This window comes from Panulirus ornatus, chromosome 40, assembly GCF_036320965.1.
Source record: "Panulirus ornatus isolate Po-2019 chromosome 40, ASM3632096v1, whole genome shotgun sequence".
NCBI classification, from domain to species: Eukaryota; Metazoa; Arthropoda; class Malacostraca; order Decapoda; family Palinuridae; genus Panulirus; species Panulirus ornatus.
In genome coordinates, this window is record NC_092263.1 from 12,668,673 (window position 1) to 12,693,222 (window position 24,550).

At 39.0% G+C, this 24,550-nt stretch overlaps 2 protein-coding genes across 4 annotated transcripts; one reads left to right on the top strand and one right to left on the bottom strand.

Annotated features, from left to right (window-relative positions):
- The first annotated feature begins 352 nt into the window (after nucleotides 1–352).
- On the top strand, nucleotides 353–5,412 carry LOC139761548 (uncharacterized). 3 transcript variants are annotated; one of them, XM_071685815.1, is made up of 3 exons: nucleotides 353–396; nucleotides 868–1,148; nucleotides 5,272–5,412. In XM_071685815.1, exons 1-2 carry the CDS (start codon nucleotides 385–387, stop codon nucleotides 1,144–1,146), a joined length of 291 nt encoding a protein of 96 aa, XP_071541916.1. In that variant the 5' UTR covers nucleotides 353–384; the 3' UTR covers nucleotides 1,147–1,148; nucleotides 5,272–5,412. The 3 variants fall into 3 exon arrangements, with proteins under 3 accessions (XP_071541916.1, XP_071541915.1, XP_071541914.1); XM_071685814.1 differs by lacking the exon at nucleotides 5,272–5,412 and adding an exon at nucleotides 1,420–1,566; XM_071685813.1 differs by lacking the exons at nucleotides 353–396; nucleotides 868–1,148 and adding exons at nucleotides 3,994–4,075; nucleotides 4,497–4,777.
- Nucleotides 5,413–6,952: 1,540 nt separating this feature from the next.
- LOC139761549 (uncharacterized) lies at nucleotides 6,953–8,325 on the bottom strand. The gene is made up of 3 exons (XM_071685816.1): nucleotides 8,283–8,325; nucleotides 7,570–7,820; nucleotides 6,953–7,116 (listed from the first exon to the last, which is right to left on the bottom strand). Exons 1-2 carry the CDS (start codon nucleotides 8,292–8,294, stop codon nucleotides 7,572–7,574), a joined length of 261 nt encoding a protein of 86 aa, XP_071541917.1. The 5' UTR covers nucleotides 8,295–8,325; the 3' UTR covers nucleotides 6,953–7,116; nucleotides 7,570–7,571.
- Nucleotides 8,326–24,550: the final 16,225 nt, after the last annotated feature.

Consider the following 24,550-nt stretch of genomic DNA (forward strand, 5'->3'; position numbering starts at 1 on the left):
CTCAGTTACCATGTTTTTGAGGTAATCCTTTTCTCTTTCCTCTAATGCCCATAAGATTACGTATATTAACCTAGCTCACACGTACGTATCGATAGAACACCTCAAATTGGGTAAGTAAGTTTTGATATCACATTCCAACAGTTCATTTGGTTCTTCGTTAAGTTATTGTGTTCAGGCGATTTCTTGTCAGGGTCAAGGGAGGGTGGGGACGACTCTCTCTCTCTCTCTCTCTCTCTCTCTCTCTCTCTCTCTCTCTCTCTCTCTCTCTCTCTCTCTCTCTCTCTCTCTCTCTCATGCTCCCAGTCGCTATTGTTAAGCAGAGGTATAAAAGCCCGGGGCCCGAAGCCATCGGGACTCACTCTTGATTCACGACTTCCAGCAAAAATGTTTAAGACTGTAAGTTTACAATCAATTTTCTTTTTCTCCTCCCTAGTTTTTTTTTCTATGACTTCGAGAAAGATTAGTAATCGTGTAGTTCCTTTTTATAGGGGACCTAATATCCTTTTTTTCTATTCATAGGACGTGCCAAGCTCAAATGATGTAGGATCTTTCATTTATGAACGCGTGAAATATAACATTTAAAAGCTTACAGATGATATTTATCACATAATCGAACGCCCTGTGAAATGTTAAGGGTAGGGAATGTTAAACAACACTTGACTACCATCATGTTGTGTTGCTGGTTAACAACACTTGACTACCATCATGTTGTGTTGCTGGTTAACAACACTTGACTACCATCATGTTGTGTTGCTGGTTAACAACACTTGACTACCATCATGTTGTGTTGCTGGTTAACAACACTTGACTACCATCATGTTGTGTTGCTGGTTAACAACACTTGACTACCATCATGTTGTGTTGCAGGTGATCGCTGTGTTGTCTGTCTTCCTCCTTGTGGCCTGTGCCCTGGCCAGCCCCGAGCCTGAACCTGGCTATGGTGGCTATGGTCATGGTGGATATCGCCGAGGATATGGTGGATACGGTGGAGGATATGGTGGATACGGTGGAGGCTATGGTGGGTACGGCCGTGGATACGGTGGATACGGCCGTGGATACGGTGGATACGGCCGTGGATATGGTGGATACGGCGGTGGATATGGTGGCTACGGACATGGACATGGTGGATATGGCTATGGTCGTTAAAGGTGAGGTTAATGTAATGATGTGATATTCTGTAGTTATAAGCGAGTCAGAAGAATGCTTTAGTGTCAACATAAGTGGAGAACCAATGGTGAGGAGGTAGTCCATAGACACCTCCAGACGTCGGCCCCCATATACCACCCTCACAAGGTTATTTGTTCACCATCACTGTAAGTCAGGTACTGAGCCAGAACACTATGATGATTACAGTCACATAGATAAGAAATTATAACCAGTCGATCTCCTGTAACTAATTATATCTATTATTTTTCTCAGATAGACTCCAGTGATCCAGCACAATTATCGGGAACTAATTATACATCACATCCAAGACTGTTTCCAACTCTTCATTCATGATGTCCACATTTACCCTTGTAAGAAAAAATAGACATGATGTTTTTGTGAAAATAAACCAAATATGAAAACCTGAGCTTCATTTCCATTATCGTCATACAATCCATTGACCACGACGGGCATAATCCTAGGACCCATTATGTAAGGCTCCTAGGGATATAATGCTAGAACCCATTATGTAAGGCTCCTAGGGATATAATGCTAGGACTCGTTATAAAAGGGTTCCTAGGGGTAGCATCCTAGGACCCATTCTGCAAGGGCTCCTAGGGACATAATCCTAGGACCCATTATGCTGAGGCTCCTAGGGATATAATCCTAGAACCCATTATGTAAGGCTCCTAGGGATATAATGCTAGGACTCGTTATAAAAGGGTTCCTAAGGGTATGATCCTAGGACCCATTATGTAAGGGTTCCTAGGGACATAATCCTAGGACCCATCATGTAAGGCCTCCTAGGGGTATGATCCTAGGACCCATTATTCAAGGGCTCCTGTGCCTAAAAGGATACATAAAGCCAATTAACATAAAGGCGATGAAATCTTTTGAAGCGAGAATTTCTTTAACGAGATAACTTTATCTCGTCATATTTCATTTTCCTTTTTCAGCTGCACATATTCTTGACATGAATCAACTATATGTGATATTCAACAAGAATAATTTAGAAACATCACATACACACAGAATCAAGAAATACAGTTTGAAGTATAAGCCTTAATGAAGAGAAATCCTATAAAGTTACAATTATGACTTTATATAACTACATGGACATGCTATTAGTATATATGCCAATGGTGATCTACATCAAAATGTAGTTTCAATAGTAATTTATTAATTGATACTTTAAGCCTCCGTTTGGTTAAATTTTCTGAGAAATCTTATTGGAATGTCGAAAAATATAATATTTACAGCAGGTATATTGTCGTGGATGAGTCTGTTGCTTCTAATCAATATGGTGTTTCTAGCCAACATGATCAGAACATTTAGGAAAACAGGACATTTTATCATTAAAGAAAAAGAAACGAAATAGAGTGAAAAAAACTATTCCGTTTAACACTTCAGTCAGCAATATAAATTACCATAAACTTCGTTCACTACAATGATTGCTGACAGTTCCATGAATGTGAAAAATCTTTGACACTTTCTCTGAAGCTTATGAGAAAAATCCTTTTGTTACAAACACGAAAAAAATTAGGTGATTCTTACATATTTTTGGACGGAAAATACGTGTCAGAAATCCTATGGCTCGTTTTCGTTGGTTTGGTTTAATATTTTGATAAGTAATAAGAAGAAATATGCTCTATCTATGGAGGTGTAAGAGATGTTTGTGTTAAATGTCTGTCGACATTGTATGTGAAGCATCATTAACAACTGGGAAGGAAGGCCCTACTAACAACAGAACGATGGAATAGGTCCAGTTAAACGATTGTACCCTTCGTTATCAATGGATTCGGGTTCACATAAGGCGATATTCCCAGAGAATACCTGGCTGTCACCAATGTTATATCATAAGATTATGTGACGTATTCAATTCGAAGAATAATGGAAGTAAAAATTTCTTTTTATCATTTTTCTGTTTCATGTCTGGTCTCTGTCTGGACTTATGATCTATAATGGACTTGTTTCTATAACTTTTTTTTTATTTACTGTATTACAATTACCAAGTAGCTTTTGACTCACATTGCTTCCCCAATCTCAGAGTTGTATGAACCGTAGCATATTAAACCATTATAGATATTTTCCTTAAGTGTACAGTAGCGTTTGATGGCGTCATTGTCTTAGGTCGTGGAGAGAGAGATTAAGGTAAGAATGGAAAGCGTACTGTTTGAAGGATGAATGCTTTCATGTTTAGATGCCATATGTCGCTACTCCTTCCAATCAGGTCACAGAAAGTGTTTGGGGGTCGAGCTATCAATGACATAATGATGTATGATTGATGTGTGTGTGATACGAAACCAGACCATCAAGCAGATGGTAACAAGGACGTGAGTTGTTGTGGTCTTTGGCACGACCTTTTGACCATCTAATTGAGGGTGATAGATTAAACCTCAATTTAACTATAGTATCTATCTACCTATCTATCTATTTGTCTCTCTCTCTCTCTCTCTCTCTCTCTCTCTCTCTCTCTCTCTCTCTCTCTCTCTCTCTCTCTCTCTCTCTCTAGATATATCTGGACGGCTGTTGGACATATGACAGTTGAAGGTTCAATTTGTTGCCCAGGTGACACACCCATTTGGAAACTATGCTGTCATTTTCTCTGTCCACCAATAATTCTTGTTATATTTTCCCCCTTCTGAATCAGGTCAAGTAACCTTAACCTTATTTTCCCTTCGTAGTACCAACGGGAGACCATCGCAACATTATGTTGTAAGAGCGAGTCTCAGTCACTTTCCAATGGTGTATTTTGTTCTCTGTTAAGTTATTGTCTTCCGGTCTTCCCACTTCAAGGTCAGGGAGGAAGGTGTGTGATTTTGGAAATTCCGAGTCGCCATTGTGGAGACGAGGTGTATATATATATAAGGCCAGAGCCTGGTTGTGGACACTCAGTCTAACTCGAAGCTTCACCAAAATGTTTAAGGCTGTAAGTTAACTTTGATACAAGAGATCTAGATAATATATTTTCTATCATAGAGTGATCCCATATTTACATACATTACTCTCACTGAATCTATAGGACGTAGCAAACTCATCTCATGAAAGATCTTTCATTTATGAATACATGAAATATACAGTCGAAACAGACCAAGAAGGATATATATCACATACTGAACACTCACTTGACTATTGTTTGTTGTGTACAATGTACTCACAAAAGGAATTATCAAGTCGATTAATATTCCTATTTATGTTGTAAGTGATCGACACTTGACTGCCATCATGTTGTGTTGCTGGTTAACAACACTTGACTACCATCATGTTGTGTTGCTGGTTAACAACACTTGACTACCATCATGTTGTGTTGCTGGTTAACAACACTTGACTACCATCATGTTGTGTTGCAGGTGATCGCTGTGTTGTCTGTCTTCCTCCTTGTGGTCTGTGCCCTGGCCAGCCCCGAGCCTGAACCTGGCTATGGTGGCTATGGTCATGGTGGATATCGCCGAGGATATGGTGGATACGGTGGAGGATATGGTGGATACGGTGGAGGCTATGGTGGATACGGTGGAGGATATGGTGGATACGGCCGTGGCTACGGTGGATACGGCCGTGGCTATGGTGGATACGGCGGTGGATATGGTGGCTACGGACATGGACGTGGTGGATATGGCTATGGTCGTTAAAGGTGAGCTTAATGTAATGATGTGATATTCTGTAGTTTTAAGCGAGTCAGAAGAATGCTTTAGTGTCAACATAAGTGGAGAACCAATGGTAAGGAGGTAGTCCATAGACACCTCCAGACGTCGGCCCCCATATACCACCCTCACAAGGTTATTTGTTCACCAGATACTTAGTCTAAAACACCTGAAGCACTCACGTCTTCGGTGATATTTTTCTATCTATTTCTAGTCCTGAGAAATAGAATGATATTCGTATCATTTCAAAACATCCTTTCATCCATTTCCCATTCACCAGTTACCTTAATAAGACGCCATGTATATAATTGCAAACGCTTGTACCACTGACCAAAGAATGAGATTAATTACATAACTATTTAAATCCAATTACATTTAATCCAAAGCTTCTATCTATGATAATTATAGCTAGCTAAATACATAACGAGCTATCATCAACCAGTCTATATCAACTAAATGTATATATACATATCTTTTTTTTCAGATGGACAGCAGATATCCAGCACAATTATCGGGCAGTAAACACATATCATTTTCAAGACTCTGTCTCGGTTTTCATTCACCAAGTCCACATTTACCCTTGTGAAGAATATATAATGACATTTTTGAGAAAAATAAACCAAAAACAAATCCTTTGTCTCATTTAGATTAAGAAATTTTTAATTTTCCAAAAGAAGGAACAGAGAAGGGGGCCAGGTGAGGATATTCCCTCAAAGGCCCAGTCCTCTGTTCTTAACGCTACCTCGCTATCGCAGGAAATGGCGAATAGTATGATAGTATGAAAGATATATATATGTATATATATATATATATATATATATATATATATATATATATATATATATATATATATATATATATATATATATATATATATATATATATATATATATATATATATATACTTGGATATCACTGATGTTTCTAACAAGTATACGCTTTTAGATGAATATATCTCCTTTCACAATTTCTTTCTTCGAGGAGTATAATCTATCAAACGAGTGTGGTATATCTAACAAGCAAAATACATCTAGAAATTATATTGTACCTTCCACGAGACTATTGTCTCGTATGAGATATAGTCTCTCTTAAGAGATACAGGGTCTCGTATGAGAAGACTGTATCTTGTGATTGTGACACGAGGCCAACTTACATTTTGACAGCTTGTAGAATAGTTATCGTGTGAATTGGCAGTTGAGGCTCTGTGGTAGTTAACACACACGACATGTGAGAAATTCAAGGCCAAAGTAGTGTAATTAGAGACCCTTGATTCTCACACAGATATGCAAATTTTCTTTTTTTTTTCAGTCTACTGTGCGTTCACAAGAGGGATTTACTCTGTTGTAAGGTTGTGAAAGTTGTGTTTATCTGTCAACTCACAACACTGGGTTGTGTCGTGTGTTCAACCAGTGTCATGGGCTCACATGTCTAGTAAAACTCACAACTCACTGATGGTATGTCTTTTTAAGGTCTAAGTTCATGACCTTAAGTTCTGCCATGTCATTTGCCAAATGAGTGGAGGGAGGGAGGCGAGGGAGGGAAGGAGGGAAGGGGGAGGGAATGTATGAAAACTATTTCAGGTCTGTGTCTGAGATAACACAATTGGGTGACCGTGTGAAAGTCTAAGAGCAATGGCACGGTTCTCACACACACACACACACTCTCTCTCTCTCTCTCTCTCTCTCTCTCTCTCTCTCTCTCTCTCTCTCTCTCTCTCTCTCTCTCTCTCCACCACTACCCCTCCACTTCACCCAACAACCCCCCAAGATGAAAACGACATTCCTGGAATAATTCTACGAGTGAATGAAGTACCAGGCGTAAGTGGTTGATATTCATGTGATATGAGAACTCTGGTTAAGATTTTTGAAGACTGGTGGATACATAAAAAAAAAAAAGAGAAACGATTGGCTTTTTACCCGGAAAATTGAGTAGCGTTTATTTACGGTGTGTGTGTGTGTGTGTGTGTGTGTGTGTGTGTGTCTGTGTGTCTGTGTGTGTGTGTGTTCTCATGCATATCAAATATCTATGATGTTCATTACCCTAGCGGCTTTATATATGAGAAACCTCAACATTGAAACCAGTAAAAAAATAAAGCATTTTTTCTTTTCTATAAAGAAATAAATTGATGATATCCAAGTCAGTGGGAGCAAAATAGTTCGATCATGTAATTTATCTTTTCATTTATTTATAGGAAAAGAAACATATTACGTCAGAAGGGGAAATCTTTGACGATACGAATACATGACCAAATTAGAAGACGTGTTACAAGTGCTTGGTTTGCAGGTCATCTGTCTGCTGGATTACCTTGCTGCTGCTGCTGCTGGTAGCTCTGAAATGATCAAAAGATGTCAATCAAAGTTGAGAGATTTGGTTTTTTTTTACTCTCTCTCTCTCTCTCTCTCTCTCTCTCTCTCTCTCTCTCTCTCTCTCTCTCTCTCTCTCTCTCTCTCTCTCTCTCTCTCTCTCTCTCTCTCTCAGAAGCATGGCTATTGTTGCTATGTGGTTAAGTCTATTTCATTATGGAATTGAGTCTTTCAATGACAAGCGAAAAAATGAGATGTGGAAGAAAATGTATTGATTTGGACGTTTATAAATCAGGTCAGAGTGTCGTATGAGACTTAAAGTGATGGTGAACAAATAACCTTGTGAGGGTGGTATATGGGGGCCGACGTCTGGAGGTGTCTATGGACTACCTCCTCGATATTTGTTCTCCACTTATGTTGACACTAAAGCATTCTTCTGACTAGCTTAAAACTACAGAATATCATTACATTAAGCTCACCTTTAACGACCATAGCCATATCCACCATGTCCATGTCCGTATCCACCATATCCACCGCCGTATCCACCGTATCCACCATAGCCATGACCATATCCATGGCCATATCCATAGCCATAACCATGACCGTATCCACCATGACCATATCCGCCATATCCATGTCCGTAACCACCATAGCCACCATAGCCAGGTTCAGGCACGGGGCTGGCCAGGGCACAGGCCACAAGGAGGAAGACAGACAACACAGCGATCACCTGCAACACAACATGATGGTAGTCAAGTGTTGTTAACCAGCAACACAACATGATGGTAGTCAAGTGTTGTTAACCAGCAACACAACATGATGGTAGTCAAGTGTTGTTAACCAGCAACATAACATGATGGTAGTCAAGTGTTGTTAACCAGCAACACAACATGATGGTAGTCAAGTGTTGTTAACCAGCAACATAGCACGAAGTGTTGATAACTTGCAACATATGATGAGGACCAAACATTTGCATCATTCGACATCAGTAGTTTCAATTAACAAGTCCCTTTCTCTAACAACCCAATGGATAGTGTTATCAAACCATTATTCACGACAAATATTCAAACCATTTATTGATTTCATTACTTCTAAAGATCAAGGAACATGTTATAATTCCTTCGTTAATAAATTCTACAACTAATTAGTTATTCAAGATGGATTTTTGTAAGAAATATGTTAAGGGACTCACAGTTTTGTACATGGTGGTGTTCGAACCTCGGGTTGAACTAAGTGTCCACAACCAGGCTCCAGCCTCATATATATATATACATATACCCCCCAAGCCTCAATAATGGCCAAGGTTTGGGAAACCAGGGAACAAAAAAGAAAAAATAGATATATCTTTATATCTTTTCATGACGATAATTTCTGGTCTTGGGGGGGCGGGGTGGGGGGAAGCCAGACACCGGAAAAGAATGACACGAGAGAGAGAGAGAGAGAGAGAGAGAGAGAGAGAGAGAGAGAGAGAGAGAGAGAGAGAGAGAGAAAGAATATATTTCACATGGAAGTTTACGAATATGCATTTTACATGTGTTTTAGTGAAGAATATGATGCTCTCTCTCTCTCTCTCTCTCTCTCTCTCTCTCTCTCTCTCTCTCTCTCTCTCTCTCTCTCTCTCTCTCTCTCTCTCTCTCTCTCTCTCTCTCTCTGGCTTGATAATTCCGTAGTGTTATATAGCCTCTGGTTATTCCGCCGTCGTTATCTCAACTTCATATAACCGGTTTGGAAAACTCATTAATAATGATCAAGTCACACTCATTCTTTTTTTCCCGCCGCCGCCACCCACCCCGTGGTGGCTAAATCTAAGACCTCTTACCTAATTCCCTTGTTCGACTCTCTTACATCTAGCACTAATCTCCTCCCTGTACACCTTAAATCCCTGTTTCTCTGTGTTCGTCTGTAGGTAATTCGACCAAGCGGGAGTAGCACATATCCTTGTCTTGGGCCGAATGTTGCAGGTACCAAGTGCTTGTTGTGCGTTTCATCATCCAGGTGCTTGAATGTGAGAGAGAGAGAGAGAGAGAGAGAGAGAGAGAGAGAGAGAGAGAGAGAGAGAGAGAGAGAGAGAGAGAGCATAGGAACGCCCAGGTATTTGCCTCAATAATGAGGGAAAAGAATATTAATGAGTCCACTCATTAATATTGTGAATGATTATATATATATATATATATATATATATATATATATATATATATATATATATATATTTATATAATCATTCACAATATCCGGTGATGAAGAAAAAAACAGCAATCTAAAATGATTCATTTAATTTCATGATAATCTTTTCTTTCTAATTACCTCTGGGAGCCTGTGATATACTTCATTTCATTCTTGTTGCCTCCTGAGCCATCTTTAACTATCTTTAGCTATCTTTAACTACCTTTAGCTATCTTTAATTATCTTTAGCTATCTTTAACTATCTTTAGCTATCTTTAACTATCTTTAGCTATCTTTAACTATCTCTAGCTATCTTTAACTATCTTTAGCTATCTTTAACTATCTTTAGCTATCTTTAACTATCTTTAGCTATCTTTAACAATCTTTAGCTATCTTTAATAATGGTGCAGTCTATGAGGATCTTAATAAGCCATTTCCAGAGTCGTAAAACAAGTCTCATTTACAGTACGACTTCAGTAAATCGTAAACAACCTCACCTTTCGACCAGAGATATATGTCGAAACAAGTGTTCAAACTTCTTTCACTTCTTTCACGCGAATGAAATACTCTCGTGACAAGATTGCATTCACTGTGACGTGTGTGTGTGTATGTGTGTGTGTGTGTGTGTGTGTGTGTGTGTGTGTGTGTGTGTGTGCAGTTACTAGAACATTCATGGGTCGTCTGTTCTATCAAGGTTTAAAATACGTGGAACTTAAATATCGGAATTAATTCTTTCTTTTTTATTTCAGTCGTGATTTGAAAATACTAGTAAAAAAAAATTTACTACCAGCTTTCTGAAAGGATATTTTTTTTTTTTTTGAAGGTTTTATTTGTTTTTTCGTCCTCTCACGTCCTTAGCCAAGTCGTCCATTCCCTTGTCCTACTTAGTTTGTGAGGAAGTGAGTTGTCCCCTCTGGTCTATGACAATTCCTTTGCATGTTAACGTGGGCGTGTGTTGTTGGGTTTGGGGGTTGGTGGTTTGGTGTGGTTTTGCGGTGTTGTGAGGGAGTGGTTGGCTGGCGGACGGGACAAACCCTTCGACATCAAGGTTCCAGGTTGGAACTCCACCGGAACGAAGTGCTTGAATGGGTAAGCAAGGTGCTGTACCGTGGAGATCAAATGACAGAGGTAGTAACACACTGGCATTGTGTCCTGGCTGTAATATGTCCAATGCGGATTGAAATATAGGAGAGAATTCCTCTTATATATATATATATGTCTTATAAGTCATATAAACTCGACTGATTTATATATTCATCTATGTTTCATTCCTGTAAGTCCGCGGGGGATATGAAACACAAGTTCCCAAGTGCATTTTCGTGAAATAATCATCAGGACAGATCCAAAAAAAAAGTAGAAATGAAACAGTTATTTGATATACAACGTAGAGACGTAGTAGCTACGACGCCATTTGGTAAACAAGTGACTACCCGAAATAGTTCATATACATTTCCTTCCTTGTATTATATCATTCTTTCTATCATGGCTTAACCAAAAGAAAGCCATGTTGTGCTATGAGTTTTTGAGAGACATGATGCAGGTGGCTTGTGTCTTTGACTAACTCGATATTGCTATGAGTTAAACGTGTGTTGACTGCTCATAAAACCTGAGGTGTATGGCTTGCGTCCCTGATGCTGTAAGGAAGTGTGGCAATGCTGCTCCTTCAAGTGTGGTAGTGTGGCAATGCTGCTCCTTCAAGTGTGGTAGTGTGGCAATGCTGCTCCTTCAAGTGTGGTAGGGTGGCAATGCTGCTCCTTCAAGTGTGGTAGTGTGGCAATGCTGCTCCTTCAAGTGTGGTAGGGTGGTAATGCTGCTCCTTCAAGTGTGGTAGTGTGGCAATGCTGCTCCTTCAAGTGTGGTAGGGTGGCAATGCTGCTCCTTCAAGTGTGGTAGGGTGGCAATGCTGCTCCTTCAAGTGTGGTAGTGTGGCAATGCTGCTCCTTCAAGTGTGGTAGTGTGGCAATGCTGCTCCTTCAAGTGTGGTAGGGTGGCAATGCTGCTCCTTCAAGTGTGGTAGTGTGGCAATGCTGCTCCTTCAAGTGTGGTAGGGTGGCAATGCTGCTCCTTCAAGTGTGGTAGGGTGGCAATGCTGCTCCTTCAAGTGTGGTAGGTTGGCAATGCTGCTCCTTCAAGTGTGGTAGGGTGGCAATGCTGCTCCTTCAAGTGTGGTAGGGTGGCAATGCTGCTCCTTCAAGTGTGGTAGGGTGGCAATGCTGCTCCTTCAAGTGTGGTAGTGTGGCAATGTTTCTCCTTCAAGTGTGGTAGGGTGGCAATGCTGCTCCTTCAAGTGTGGTAGTGTGGCAATGTTTCTCCTTCAAGTGTGGTAGGGTGGCAATGTTGCTCCTTCAAGTGTGGTAGGGTGGCAATGCTGCTCCTTCAAGTGTGGTAGGGTGGCAATGCTGCTCCTTCAAGTGTGGTAGGGTGGCAATGCTGCTCCTTCAAGTGTGGTAGTGTGGCAAACTTAATGCTACAAGCTGTGGGTTCTCTGCTACAGTGGCATTTCTCTGAACATGTAAAAACTCGATTGAAAAAAAAAGAAAAGCAAAAATTCTTTTCTTATTAATAACTGAGTTTACATTGCTGATAACACCTTTTGAATCATAAACTTTAAGAATAACACATCAGAGGAATAGAAGCAGAAACATTTCTCGTTTATTCTTTTATACTATTCGCCATTTCCCGCGTCAGCGAGGTAGCGTTAACGACTAGGCCTTTTGAGGTGAATATCCTCACCTGGCCCCACCCTTCTCTGTCCCTTCTTTTTGGACGGACAAATGAGCCTAGTGGCTCAGCATCAACGTAATCATTTCTAAAAGAAGCTGAGAAGGATTTCATCTAGCCTTGTACTCCCCCTTTGATATAGTCATAAGCACCACGGCCGATGGACACTGCGTGAGTATGACTCATGGTAGGGTGCAGTTTTAACTATCAGTTCATGATGTTTCGAGGTTAGGTTCCGACACTTGCACTTTTCCCCGACCAGCCTAGCGCATGAAATTCTCAGCCAATGTTTTCCAGGAGAACAATTCTTACCGTATTGTGTATTGTTTTTTCCCCCTGCGTCTCGGTGTTCAATGCGAAATATTTCGTATTATAGATTTCTTTTTTTCCGGGTTGCTAAACATTGTCATTCTTGAGGGTGTGTGGGGTGTGTGTGTGTGTGTCTGTGTCTCTGTGTGTATATATAAGGCTAGAACTGAGCTGTGGACATCAGTCTAACCCGAGGCATCAACACCACCATGTACAAAGCTGTGAGTTCCTTGTATAAGTTCCTTTTACCTCATAACATTTCCCCAGTAGACAAATGCAGGGCGGTTTAAGGTCTTAATGCCATCTGTAGAAGGATCAGATCCTACAAGATGATTGCACTCAACTTGTCTGAGATTCTAAAGTTTTATATCAAAGGGACTTTAGCGTAGAAGACTTTTAAAACAACAGGTTAGAATAGGTAATACTTGATTGCCATCAAGTGGTGTTGCTGGTTAACAACACTTGACTACCATCATGTTGTGTTGCTGGTTAACAACACTTGACTACCATCATGTTGTGTTGCAGGTGATCGCTGTGTTGTCTGTCTTCCTCCTTGTGGCCTGTGCCCTGGCCAGCCCCGTGCCTGAACCTGGCTATGGTGGCTATGGTGGCTATGGTGGTTATGGACATGGATATGGTGGATATGGTCACGGTGGATACGGTCATGGTTATGGCTATGGATATGGCCATGGTTATGGACATGGCTATGGTGGATACGGTGGATACGGACATGGACATGGTGGATATGGCTATGGTCGTTAAAGGTGAGCTTAATGTAATGATGTGATATTCTGTAGTTTTAAGTGAGTCAGAAGAATGCTTTAGTGTCAACCTAAGTGGAGAACCAATGGTGAGGAGGTAGTCCATAGACACCTCCAGACGTCGGCCCCCCCTATACCTCCCTCACAACATTATTCTTTCCACTATCATTGCAGAACTGTAGCGGGTTACTTACTAAATGAAATCTTGCCTTTCTCATGGAAAATGTTGAAAATGATTCGACTTACAGAGTAAACCCTTGTCTAATTTTCTATTCCAATCATTACTGCTCAGAACATGCAAATTGTTTCTTGTAAACAAAGTCATCTTTTATATATCTCAATTATCATGCTCAAAAGGCCACTAACTGAGCTGCTTAGACTTATGTGATAAAGCATAAACGATAAATGCTAAGAAATTTTAGTAAATTGGTTCATATATAAAGGATCATGATAAAATCCTTAGAATTAGGATAATAAATGGTGATATAAACTGTAGATAAATAATAATGTACATTTATTCTTTTCAGAATGATGATGGTAATCCAGCCAAAAAAAAAAATAATGGGACAGTGAACAGTATTATTTCCAATATGTTTTCATTCTTAAAACTAAGTTCTTCATCTTCTTTTGTATGTAACATTGAAAGATTTATGTAATGTAAGATAAAAGAATACAGACAAAAAATTATATTGTGTCTCATTGCAAAAAGGCCCTACATGGTGTAAAATATTCTTCATGTGGATGAAAAAAAATATTTTAGAATTCTAATTCATATCTTCTTGAGGATGAGAATATGGCTATACAAAAATAAATTGTCTTCTGAAATTTATATATTTTAGAAAACGATTATTCAGAGTAGTTTATATATATATATATATATATATATATATATATATATATATATATATATATATATATATATATATATATATATATATATATATATATATATATATATATATATATATATATATTTATATATATATATATACATATATATATATATATATATATATATATATATATATATATATATATATATATATATATATATATATATATATATATATATATATATAAATGTTTATGCCACTGAGTGAAACCAAGATGACATGATGAACAGCATTCCATCCTTCACTTTTCAAACATGAACTGGTAGTTACTGGAACCTTAAATGCTCTGTTCATTATCGAACGGGTCAATACGTTATCAGTCTTCTTCATACGTAGATAAGACGTAGATAAGGAGTTAGTGGTGGTGATTAACAACTGATACGTCGTCTGTTACAGATATAGGTGTTTGCAACGACGTTGTGTTCAATGAGTATAGCGTTTATAATGGTCATGGTATCTATAGTGTTCAACGAGTATTGTGTTTGACATTGATCATATCTATAGTGTTCAACGAGTATAGTGTTTGACATTGATCATGATATCTATAGTGTTCAACGAGTATAATGTTTGACATTGATCATGATATCTATAGTGTTCAACGAGTATAATGTTTGACATTGATCATGACATCTATAGTGTTCAACGAGTATAGTGTTTGACATTGATCATGATATCTATAGTGTTCAACGAGTATAATGTTTGACATTGATCATGATATCTATAGTGTTCAACGAGTATAATGTTTGACATTGATCATGACATCTATAGTGTTCAACGAGTATAGTGTTTGACATTGATCATGATATCTATAGTGTTCAACGAGTATAATATTGTTTGACATTGATCATGATATCTATAGTGTTCAACGAGTATAGTGTTTGACATTGATCATGATATCTATAGTGTTCAACGAGTATAGTGTTTGACATTGATCATGATATCTATAGTGTTCAACGAGTATAATGTTTGACATTGATCATGATATCTAGGCCTGACTATGGCGCGTGCGTTATACAAGCAAAATAATCCGAAATGCACGCAAGGTAATGCATAGTGAAGGCAATACGTTGCATTAGACGGGTTGTGAGATGCAGAATGCAACGAGAATCCACCATGTTCTCATAACCAAAGAATGAAGTCGTTGTCCATAACAGATAACATCACGATTGTCTGTATCTCATAACTGTGTTGTTATCAATCAAATGTTCATCTTATCAGTGTAAGATACACATTCTTGTGAATGATCTGAGTGAAGTATGACAGGCCTTTATATATCATTTAAAAAAAAGGGGGGGGGGGTTTTCTCAGATGTGGAAGGAAGTGTATTACTGTATCTCTGTATGACGGAGTTACCTGAACTTTGGTGAAGTGTTGGCTACACACCTTGTGGCAAAAGGGGAATGAGATCTTCTCTTTTCAATACTTGATGGATGGCATGTTGATTCCCAGGGGTCAAAGTGTTCAAAAGAAGGGAGGATATTCTTCCTTAAGGTCAGGTGTCAGGTCAGGTTTCATAGGGAAGGCTCAAGGGCCAAGGGCAGGTTAAACTCAAGGGTCAAGTGTCAAGAGTGGGGCCACTGTGAAGGCTTAAGGGATAAGAGGCCAGTCAAACTCAGGGGGTCAGATGCCAAGAATGGGACATAATGAAGGCTCAAGGGCTAAGGACAGGTCAAACTCAGGGGTCAAGTGTTAAGGATAGGTCGCACTTCGGTGTCAAGTGTCAAGGATAGGTCGCACTCAGGAGGTCAAGTGCCAAAGGCGGGTCAGACTTAAGAGACAAGGTGTCTACTACAGTGAGTGACACTAAGGACTCATTTCCCAAGAATTAGGATCAGATCATGTGTACACGCCAAGATCTATGAAAAAAAAAAGGAGTTGATCCCAAGTTTCTATATACCATTCCGGCACTTTGGATTCCATGGGTCTAATGGGTGGTTGGTTATTAAGGTTTTAGCCGTCAACGACGAAATCATAGCGACCAATCAGAATAAAGAAAAATTGAACACCATCACCAGGGGTTCGAGATGATTGTAAGACCATATCAGACTCTCCCTGTGTCTGTGTTTCTGTATATTTGATGTTGACAGTGTTGTTCAAATTGAAGAATTTTTCACGTTCTATCAACATATATTTTTTTTTTCCAAACTTAGAGTTCTTGTTCCTTGTGAATAGAAATGAAATCAAACACCTTACTAGTATTGATTCAAAACTCTTTCTTTTGTTTTCCATTTAAGAGTTACAAAATGCGAATCGATTTGAAGATATTTATTGGAATCGAAGATCTTCACTTTTGTTTCATGGGACTGAAAACACCATTTTCATTCAGTATTTATTATTAGAAAATATTCTCGTGTGTTTTACAAAAGAAGGTAAAAGAGGACATCAGCGCTGGGAAAGAAAGGATCGTGGTGATAAAAATGGATTTACTGTAAGATGTTTGTGGCGAAGTAGCGCCTTCTGTCTGTAAAGAAAAAGGTGAAATACTTCGTTAACATCTAGAATGCACTTGTTTCTAGATCTAACTTACAATCTTGACTCAAACACTGACACATGCCATATGATCTGTTGTGTTTTCGTCAATCTAATATTTGTATATGATAGTGTAAACATCATTACATTAATCTCACCTTTAACGACCATAGCCATATCCACCATGTCCATGTCCGTATCCACCATATCCATGTCCATATCCATGACCATAACCATGGCCATATCCATAACCATATCCGTGGCTGTATCCATGTCCGTATCCACCATATCCATGTCCATAGCCACCGTAGCCACCATAGCCAGGTTCGGGCACGGGGCTGGCCATGGCAGCGGCCACAAGGAGGAAGACAGACAACACAGCGATCACCTGCAACACAACATGATGGTAGTCAAGTGTTGTTAACCAGCAACACAACATGATGGTAGTCAAGTGTTGTTAACCAGCAACACAACATGATGGTAGTCAAGTGTTGTTAACCAGCAACACAACATGATGGTAGTCAAGTGTTGTTAACCAGCAACACAACATGATGGTAGTCAAGTGTTGTTAACCAGCAACACAACATGATGGTAGTCAAGTGTTGTTAACCAGCAACACAACATGATGGTAGTCAAGTGTTGTTAACCAGCAACACAACATGATGGTAGTCAAGTGTTGTTAACCAGCAACACAACATGATGGTAGTCAAGTGTTGTTAACCTGCAACTTTGTGGCCATCAGTGTCAGTACACATCAGAAAACCTTGGAAACCTTTTTTTTTTTCAACATTCGAAATAATTCTAAGACCATACAATACTTTCATTGCATAGATATGCCTTTAAATACATTCCAAAAACTGCTTTTGTTTTCTGTGATCTATTTCCTACTCTCTCAAGATAAAACTTTCAAGTTCCATGCATATCATTGGTAAACAGCAATTGAAATCCATTCGTCTGCACGTATGAAAAATTTTGAAATTCACCCCACTACATCCTGGCGTCTAAAAGAAAACCTTATGTCTAACACAGAGTTTGAGAGACTCACAGCCTTGTACATGGTGGTGTTGGAGCCTCGGGTTGAACTGAGTGTCCTACAACCAGGCCCCAGCCTTATATATATATATAACCCAGCCACCCTGAAAAATGACGTCGCAGGCGAGGGGTATACATTATAGTTTCGGTAAGACACGTTATATTTTTTTTTATATTGCGACGCCCACACACCGGAAAATATAAACGTGCTACGAGGCAAATACGCACAGTTTGGAAAAATCTGTATATGTATATACAAAAATATGTATTGTTTCAGTGGCTGAATCACTGGGGGGATTTTTCTGTCAGAATGGAATGAAAGAAATGGTCAAGTCCACTCTCCTTTAACTTGAGCAGGAAGTGAACTTAAAAGACCGTAGTAAGTACAAGGAACATATGTGCTCAGATGGGCATGGCCCACATGCATAGGTAGTTGGGCATATGTGCTCAGATGGGCATGGCCCACATGTATAGTTAGTTGGGCATATGTGCTCAGATGGGCATGGTCCACTTGTATAGTTAGTTGGGCATATGTGCTCAGATGGGCATGGTCCACTTGTATAGTTAGTTGGGCATATGTGCTCAGATGGGCATGGCCCACATGTATAGTTAGTTGGGCATATGTGCTCAGATGGGCATGGCCCACCTGTATAGTTAGTTGGGCATATGTGCTCAGATGGGCATGGCCCACTTGTATAGTTAGTTCGGCATATGTGCTCAGATGGGCATGGCCCACATGTATAGTTAGTTGGGCATAGCCCACAAGCATAGTGGGAATGTATGTGGTCTTAGAATTATCCTTAATACCTGAAGAAAGTGTTCAAAATTTTACGATTGGTGAATGTAACATACACTGACTGCCTTAACACCTGAAGAAGGTGTTCAAAATTTTACGATTGGTGAATGTAACAACATACACTGACTGCCTTAACACCTGAAGAAAGTGTTCAAAATTTTACGATTGGTGAATGTAACAACATACACTGACAGCCTTAATGACTTTGACAGTTGATTGGCCTCAAACCTAAACCACCAACCACTAACCATCATCCATTAGGCATGAGTTTTTGATCAATATCCTTAAGCTATTGATAACCATAGACCCGATAAGACACACACAGGAACAATATACATTTACTGTCCCCCTTTTGTATGACTCTCCTACTATTTTCCCAAGAGTTTCGAAGAGTGATACTGACTAATTATAACACTATTTTAATGATACTGTCTACTGATAGTGTTCCAAGCCAATCACAGTGGCTAAGGTAATGCACACTCAACATACTAAGTTATTTCTAAGCAGAGACAATCGAGTGGTTGAGAGACGGTTCATTCTAACTCAGTTATTCATCATTTATGGTCTACGTTTTCGTAAATGTCCCAGATGCACCTATTCTTTGCAGTCAGAAGAAAAGGAAAACATTGCTCTCAGTTTTTATCATAACTGCTTTATCAACAACCTTGATAACAAACGGTGATAAATAATTTATCATTATTTCCATCACTGGCGTAATGACATGCCTTGTTCAGACCGCAAATTTCTACTTGGACGTGTAGAAATGTTTAAAATGTACATATATGATACCAACGCGGGGATATATAAACATCATTCAGTTATATGAGTTTTAAATGCTATTTATCCTATATATTTTACAAATCATTTCTAAACCTTTGATAATTTGGAGTGACGTTAAATATCATCATTACATTATTCAATGTCAGTTTATGTCAATATCTTGTTGGATTTAATGGCCTGTCAACAGATAGAAGACGTTAATCCATAACTTACACCCAATGTTTTATTTATTTTGGTTGTTTGGTTGGGTCATTAAGGCTCCAACGTAAATTATATCCACCAACCAAATTATCTTTAACACCTTCTACCGGTGTTTTAAGAATACTTCTAAGACCACGTACACTCCTAAGTGGCTCATCTTTTATATGTTTCTTATATTTCAATCTTTAACTTTACATTTCTGTTGAGTTCGGGGTCAACAATGAATCATTTCTATTCTTTATTGATAGCCAAACCACTTGATTCATTCACCGAATCAAAACTTATTTTCTATAAATATATATATATATACAGGTTTTCCAAGCTGAGCATATTTTGCTTTGTATCACGTCCCTGTCTTCCACTGTCTGGGCGTTGCGAAACACACACACACACACACACACACACACACGTGTCTTACAGAAACTATGATATGTACCCTTCGCCTGTGACGTCATTGTCGAAGCTCGGGAGTATGTATATATATAAGAACGGAGCCTGTCTTTGTACACATATTCTCTAACAAGGCTTGAACACAACCATCATGTATAAGACTGTAAGTTCCTACCAAAAACACTTTTGCCAAATTATACATCTTATCCAGATATCAATTGCCAGAAGTACTGACGTGAATTTCATAATTCGTCTTAGACGAATTAGTGTACAATTCGACCTGACATTTCACATACAATTTGCATTGATATTTGTCTCATTTTTAGAGTGTCGGGTTTATAGATATCAAAAGGACTTTTCAGAAATGCATTAAAAGGGTCATATATGCAGCCAGAGAATGCATGGTCATTCAAATATCTTCACACATGAAGAAGTGTTCACGAGTTTGCTGAGAATTTTGTTAGAATTTGTTGTTGACGGCCTTAATGACCCTTGTAGTCCATAGCCCTAAGGGTGAAATACCCTTAACGGCCTTAATGACCCTTGCAGTTCATAGCCCTAAGGTTGAAATACCCAGCGAACAATTGGGCCAAATGCAACATCAAGGCAAAGTTTATAAAGTTGAAGGTAGTTCGTATTATGCAACACTTAACTACCATCTGTGTTACAGGTTAACAACACTTGACTACCATCATGTTGTGTTGCTGGTTAACAACACTTGACTACCATCATGTTGTGTTGCTGGTTAACAACACTTGACTACCATCATGTTGTGTTGCTGGTTAACAACACTTGACTACCATCATGTTATGTTGCTGGTTAACAACACTTGACTACCATCATGTTGTGTTGCTGGTTAACAACACTTGACTACCATCATGTTGTGTTGCTGGTTAACAACACTTGACTACCATCATGTTGTGTTGCTGGTTAACAACACTTGACTACCATCATGTTGTGTTGCAGGTGATCGCTGTGTTGTCCGTCTTCCTCCTTGTGGCCTTTGCCCTGGCCAGCCCCGTGCCTGAACCTGGCTATGGTGGCTATGGTGGCTATGGTGGTTATGGACATGGATATGGTGGATATGGTCACGGTGGATACGGTCATGGTTATGGCTATGGATATGGCCATGGTTATGGTCATGGATATGGACATGGCTATGGTGGATACGGCGGTGGATATGGTGGATACGGACATGGACATGGCGGATATGGCTATGGTCGTTAAAGGTGAGCTTAATGTAATGATGTGATATTCTGTAGTTTTAAGTGAGTCAGAAGAATGCTTTAGTGTCAACCTAAGTGGAGAACCAAGGGTAAGGAGGTAGTCCATAGACACCTCCAGACGTCGACCCCCATATACCACCCCCACAAGGTTATTTGTTCACCATCAGTGCCTCCCACCATAATAGAATATCAGCGATAAGGCTCACAAAGCTTAGCTCCAGCGTGTGATTTCCTCTCCTTTTTGTTCACAAGCCATTGAGCACAAGAGTATGACCCTGAGCTTAAAGTTACGTTCCATGGGTAAGACAATGCGATCCCTTAGCTACGCTGACTCGACCCTTGACCTAACCCTCAGAAGACTAGGTCAGAGGTCACACAGTCATACGCAGGGGGTCCAAAAGGGGATTAGCTCAAAGGGGTAATCCCATTGTGCAGGGGTCGAAAAGGGGATTAGATCAAAGGGATAATCCCATTTCAGTAGATTCTTAAGGTATTCAAATGTTTATAATAGCAGACAATGTCAATAATAGAAGGTCTGAAGATAATAATTGTCAGCCTTGATTAAATAGTACTTGATTACAGTGAAAGAGGCAGTATCTGAGTGCATATAGCAAGTTAGATATAGAAACAATTGAAGACTATAAACTGACATTTCTTTTTTTCTCTCTTTGTTTCAGATGGAAGCCAACACTTCACAACAAACATCTACAAGTGAACCCAACAGCATCTATAAAAAAAAAAGATCATATTCTCCACACACTGATGTCCTTATTTACGACTCTTATGTAAAAGTTTAAAAGAAATATATATATTTTTTCAGAATAAATAGTAAATGAAAACTGTGTTTGAGTCCCATGAGACAAATGGTGTATTAGAATAATGTTAAATGGTGTGTTAGAATAATGTTCTTCTTCTGAATTTGAGGTTAGGGGGAACATTTAAGAACAAAGAAGAACAAAAGAAGGAAGTGAATGCCATGGCTTCTTCCTTCATGGAGAGGAGTTACCATAGTGGTCAATCCTCGTATGGCAAGGCCTTAGAAAAGCAACCAAAGCTGATACGAGGCTCACTCGTGCTTAGATCTCGTGGGAAGAGAATGCTTACCCACAGCCTAGGTCTGGTTATAGATAGATAGATAGATAGATAGATAGTTAGATAGATAGATAGATTGACAGATAGATAGATAGATAGATAGATAGATAGATGATAGATTGATAGATAGATAGATAATAGATTGATACATAGATTGATACATAGGTAGATAGATAGATAAATACATAGATAGATAGATAGATAGCTTGATAGACAGACAGGTAGATAGATAGATAGATAGATAGATAGATAGACGGCAGGGTAAACTACTCGTTGGTATACAATCATATTTGGTCCACGTGAAAGGCACAGGAACTCAACCATACAAAAGGGTGTACAGTATTGTCTAAGAACGGAGGGGAAATGTCCAGGCCCTGCGCAGTCCCGTAGCGGGACATGTCGTCTTCTCCATCATCTTTTTTTCCTTTTTTTGTATAGCAAATAAAAGGATTGAATACGCCATGACGCGGTCAAGGCTTGAATACAAAGATGAACAAGGATTGTATGAAGTCATTTATCTTCCATCTCTGATAGTATATGTCACAGTTATGTGTCATGCGTTGAAATGACGTAACGAGAAGTTGTGTGTGTGTGTGTGTGTGTGTGTGTGTGTGTGTGTGTGTGTGTGTGTGTGTGTGTGTGTTTTCTCTCTAGAAAAGTGATATACGTATCTCATTTTCTTCCATAGGTAATGAAACAATGTTTTTTTTTCATTTTCTTCAGTTATGCACGATTTATTGAAATGCCTTTTAAGTAAGTAAGTAAGTTTTTATTAGTCTTTTTATTACTTTTTATTATCTAGTCTGAGGGGAGAGAAAAATCAGGACAATAATTGAAGGAATTAATCACTTTCAGAGAATGATTCTTCTGAATTTCAGCCTAATCTTTCAACTGGCGATCCTGGGGGCAATAGAAGATCATCTGAAAAAGAAAAGAAAATGAAATAAAGATGAAAAGGTATTTAATCTTATCTATCCATCCATCTATCTATGTATCTATCCATCTATCTATCTATCCATCTATCTATCTATCTATCCATCTATCTATCTAATTATCTATCTATCTATCTATCTATCTATCTACCCATCTATCTATCTATCTATCTATCTATCTATCTATCCATCTATCTATCTATCTATCTAATTATCTATCTATCTATCTATCTATCTACCCATCTATCTATCTATCTATCTATCTATCTATCCATCTATCTATCTATCTATCTAATTATCTATCTATCTATCTATCTATCTATCTACCCATCTATCTATCTATCTATCTATCTATCTATCTATTACGTCGTTCCTAACCTAATGGTGTGTAGATCAGATACATAAATGCCCCTATCTCTCTATCTCTGTCTATCTGTTAATATTATCTATCTATCTATATATCTATCTATCTATTACGCCGTCCTCAACATAGCGGCGCGTAGATCAGATCCGTAACGCCCCTGAGAAGTGCTCAACCACATCCTTCAGCCACACCCAGTGTAATGAGGGAAAATATTTTTCTCACGCAAAAGAAAAAAAAGTGACAAAAAAAAGGTGAAAGATTAAAAATCTTTCGCGTTGGATGAAAATTCTGAAGTGAAAGGTGAAAAATTTTGGCCGGCACGAACTATTGGGGTATTTTTTTTTGAGATGTAATTGGAAATGAGTTAAGAGAAGCCTCCAACACTAATAGATGAATTGTCTTGTGGTTTTAATGAGGTACGAGAGTCGGGTCAGAGTGTAGTGCCTGACTTAGAGGGCTGGTGAAAAAAAAATGGTCTAGTGAAGGTGGTATAGGGGGGTCGACGTCTGGAGGTTGTCTATGGACTAACCTCCTCGCCATTGGTTCTCCACTTATGTTGACACTACAACATTTTTCTGACTCACTTTAAAACTACAGAATATCACATCAATTTATTAATCTCACCTTTAACGACCATAGCCATATCCACCATGTCCATGTCCGTATCCACCATATCCACCCCCGTATCCACCATATCCATGGCCATATCCACCATGGCCGTGAGCATGGAAATTAAGATAACTATGGCCATGGTGATTGCTATATCCGTGGCCATATCCATAGCCGTATCCATACCCATGTCCTCCATAGCCATGTCCTCCATAGCCATGTCCATGACCACCATAGCCAGGTTTGGGCACGGGGCTGGCCATGGCACAGGCCACAAGGAGGAAGACAGACAACACAGCGATCACCTGCAACACAACGTGATGGTAGTCAAGTGTTGTTAACCAGCAACACAACATGATGGTAGTCAAGTGTTGTTAACCAGCAACACAACATGATGGTAGTCAAGTGTTGTTAACCAGCAACACAACATGATGGTAGTCAAGTGTTGTTAACCAGTAACACAACATGATGGTATTCAAGTGCTGTTAACCTGCAACACAACACAAATACATATTACCCATACTTATGTAAGTCATATGTATGAATAAACAACCTACCCCCCCCAAAATTGACTTACGAATCGTCACCACGTCAGGAAGACAAGGCACTTAAAGTGATCTGACCTAACGACCAAGTGTGGTAGTTAAGTAAAAGAAAGAGGAAAGAAAGAAAACATTTTTTTTTTTGACGTGGGAACTCACAGCTTTTGACATGGTGCTTGT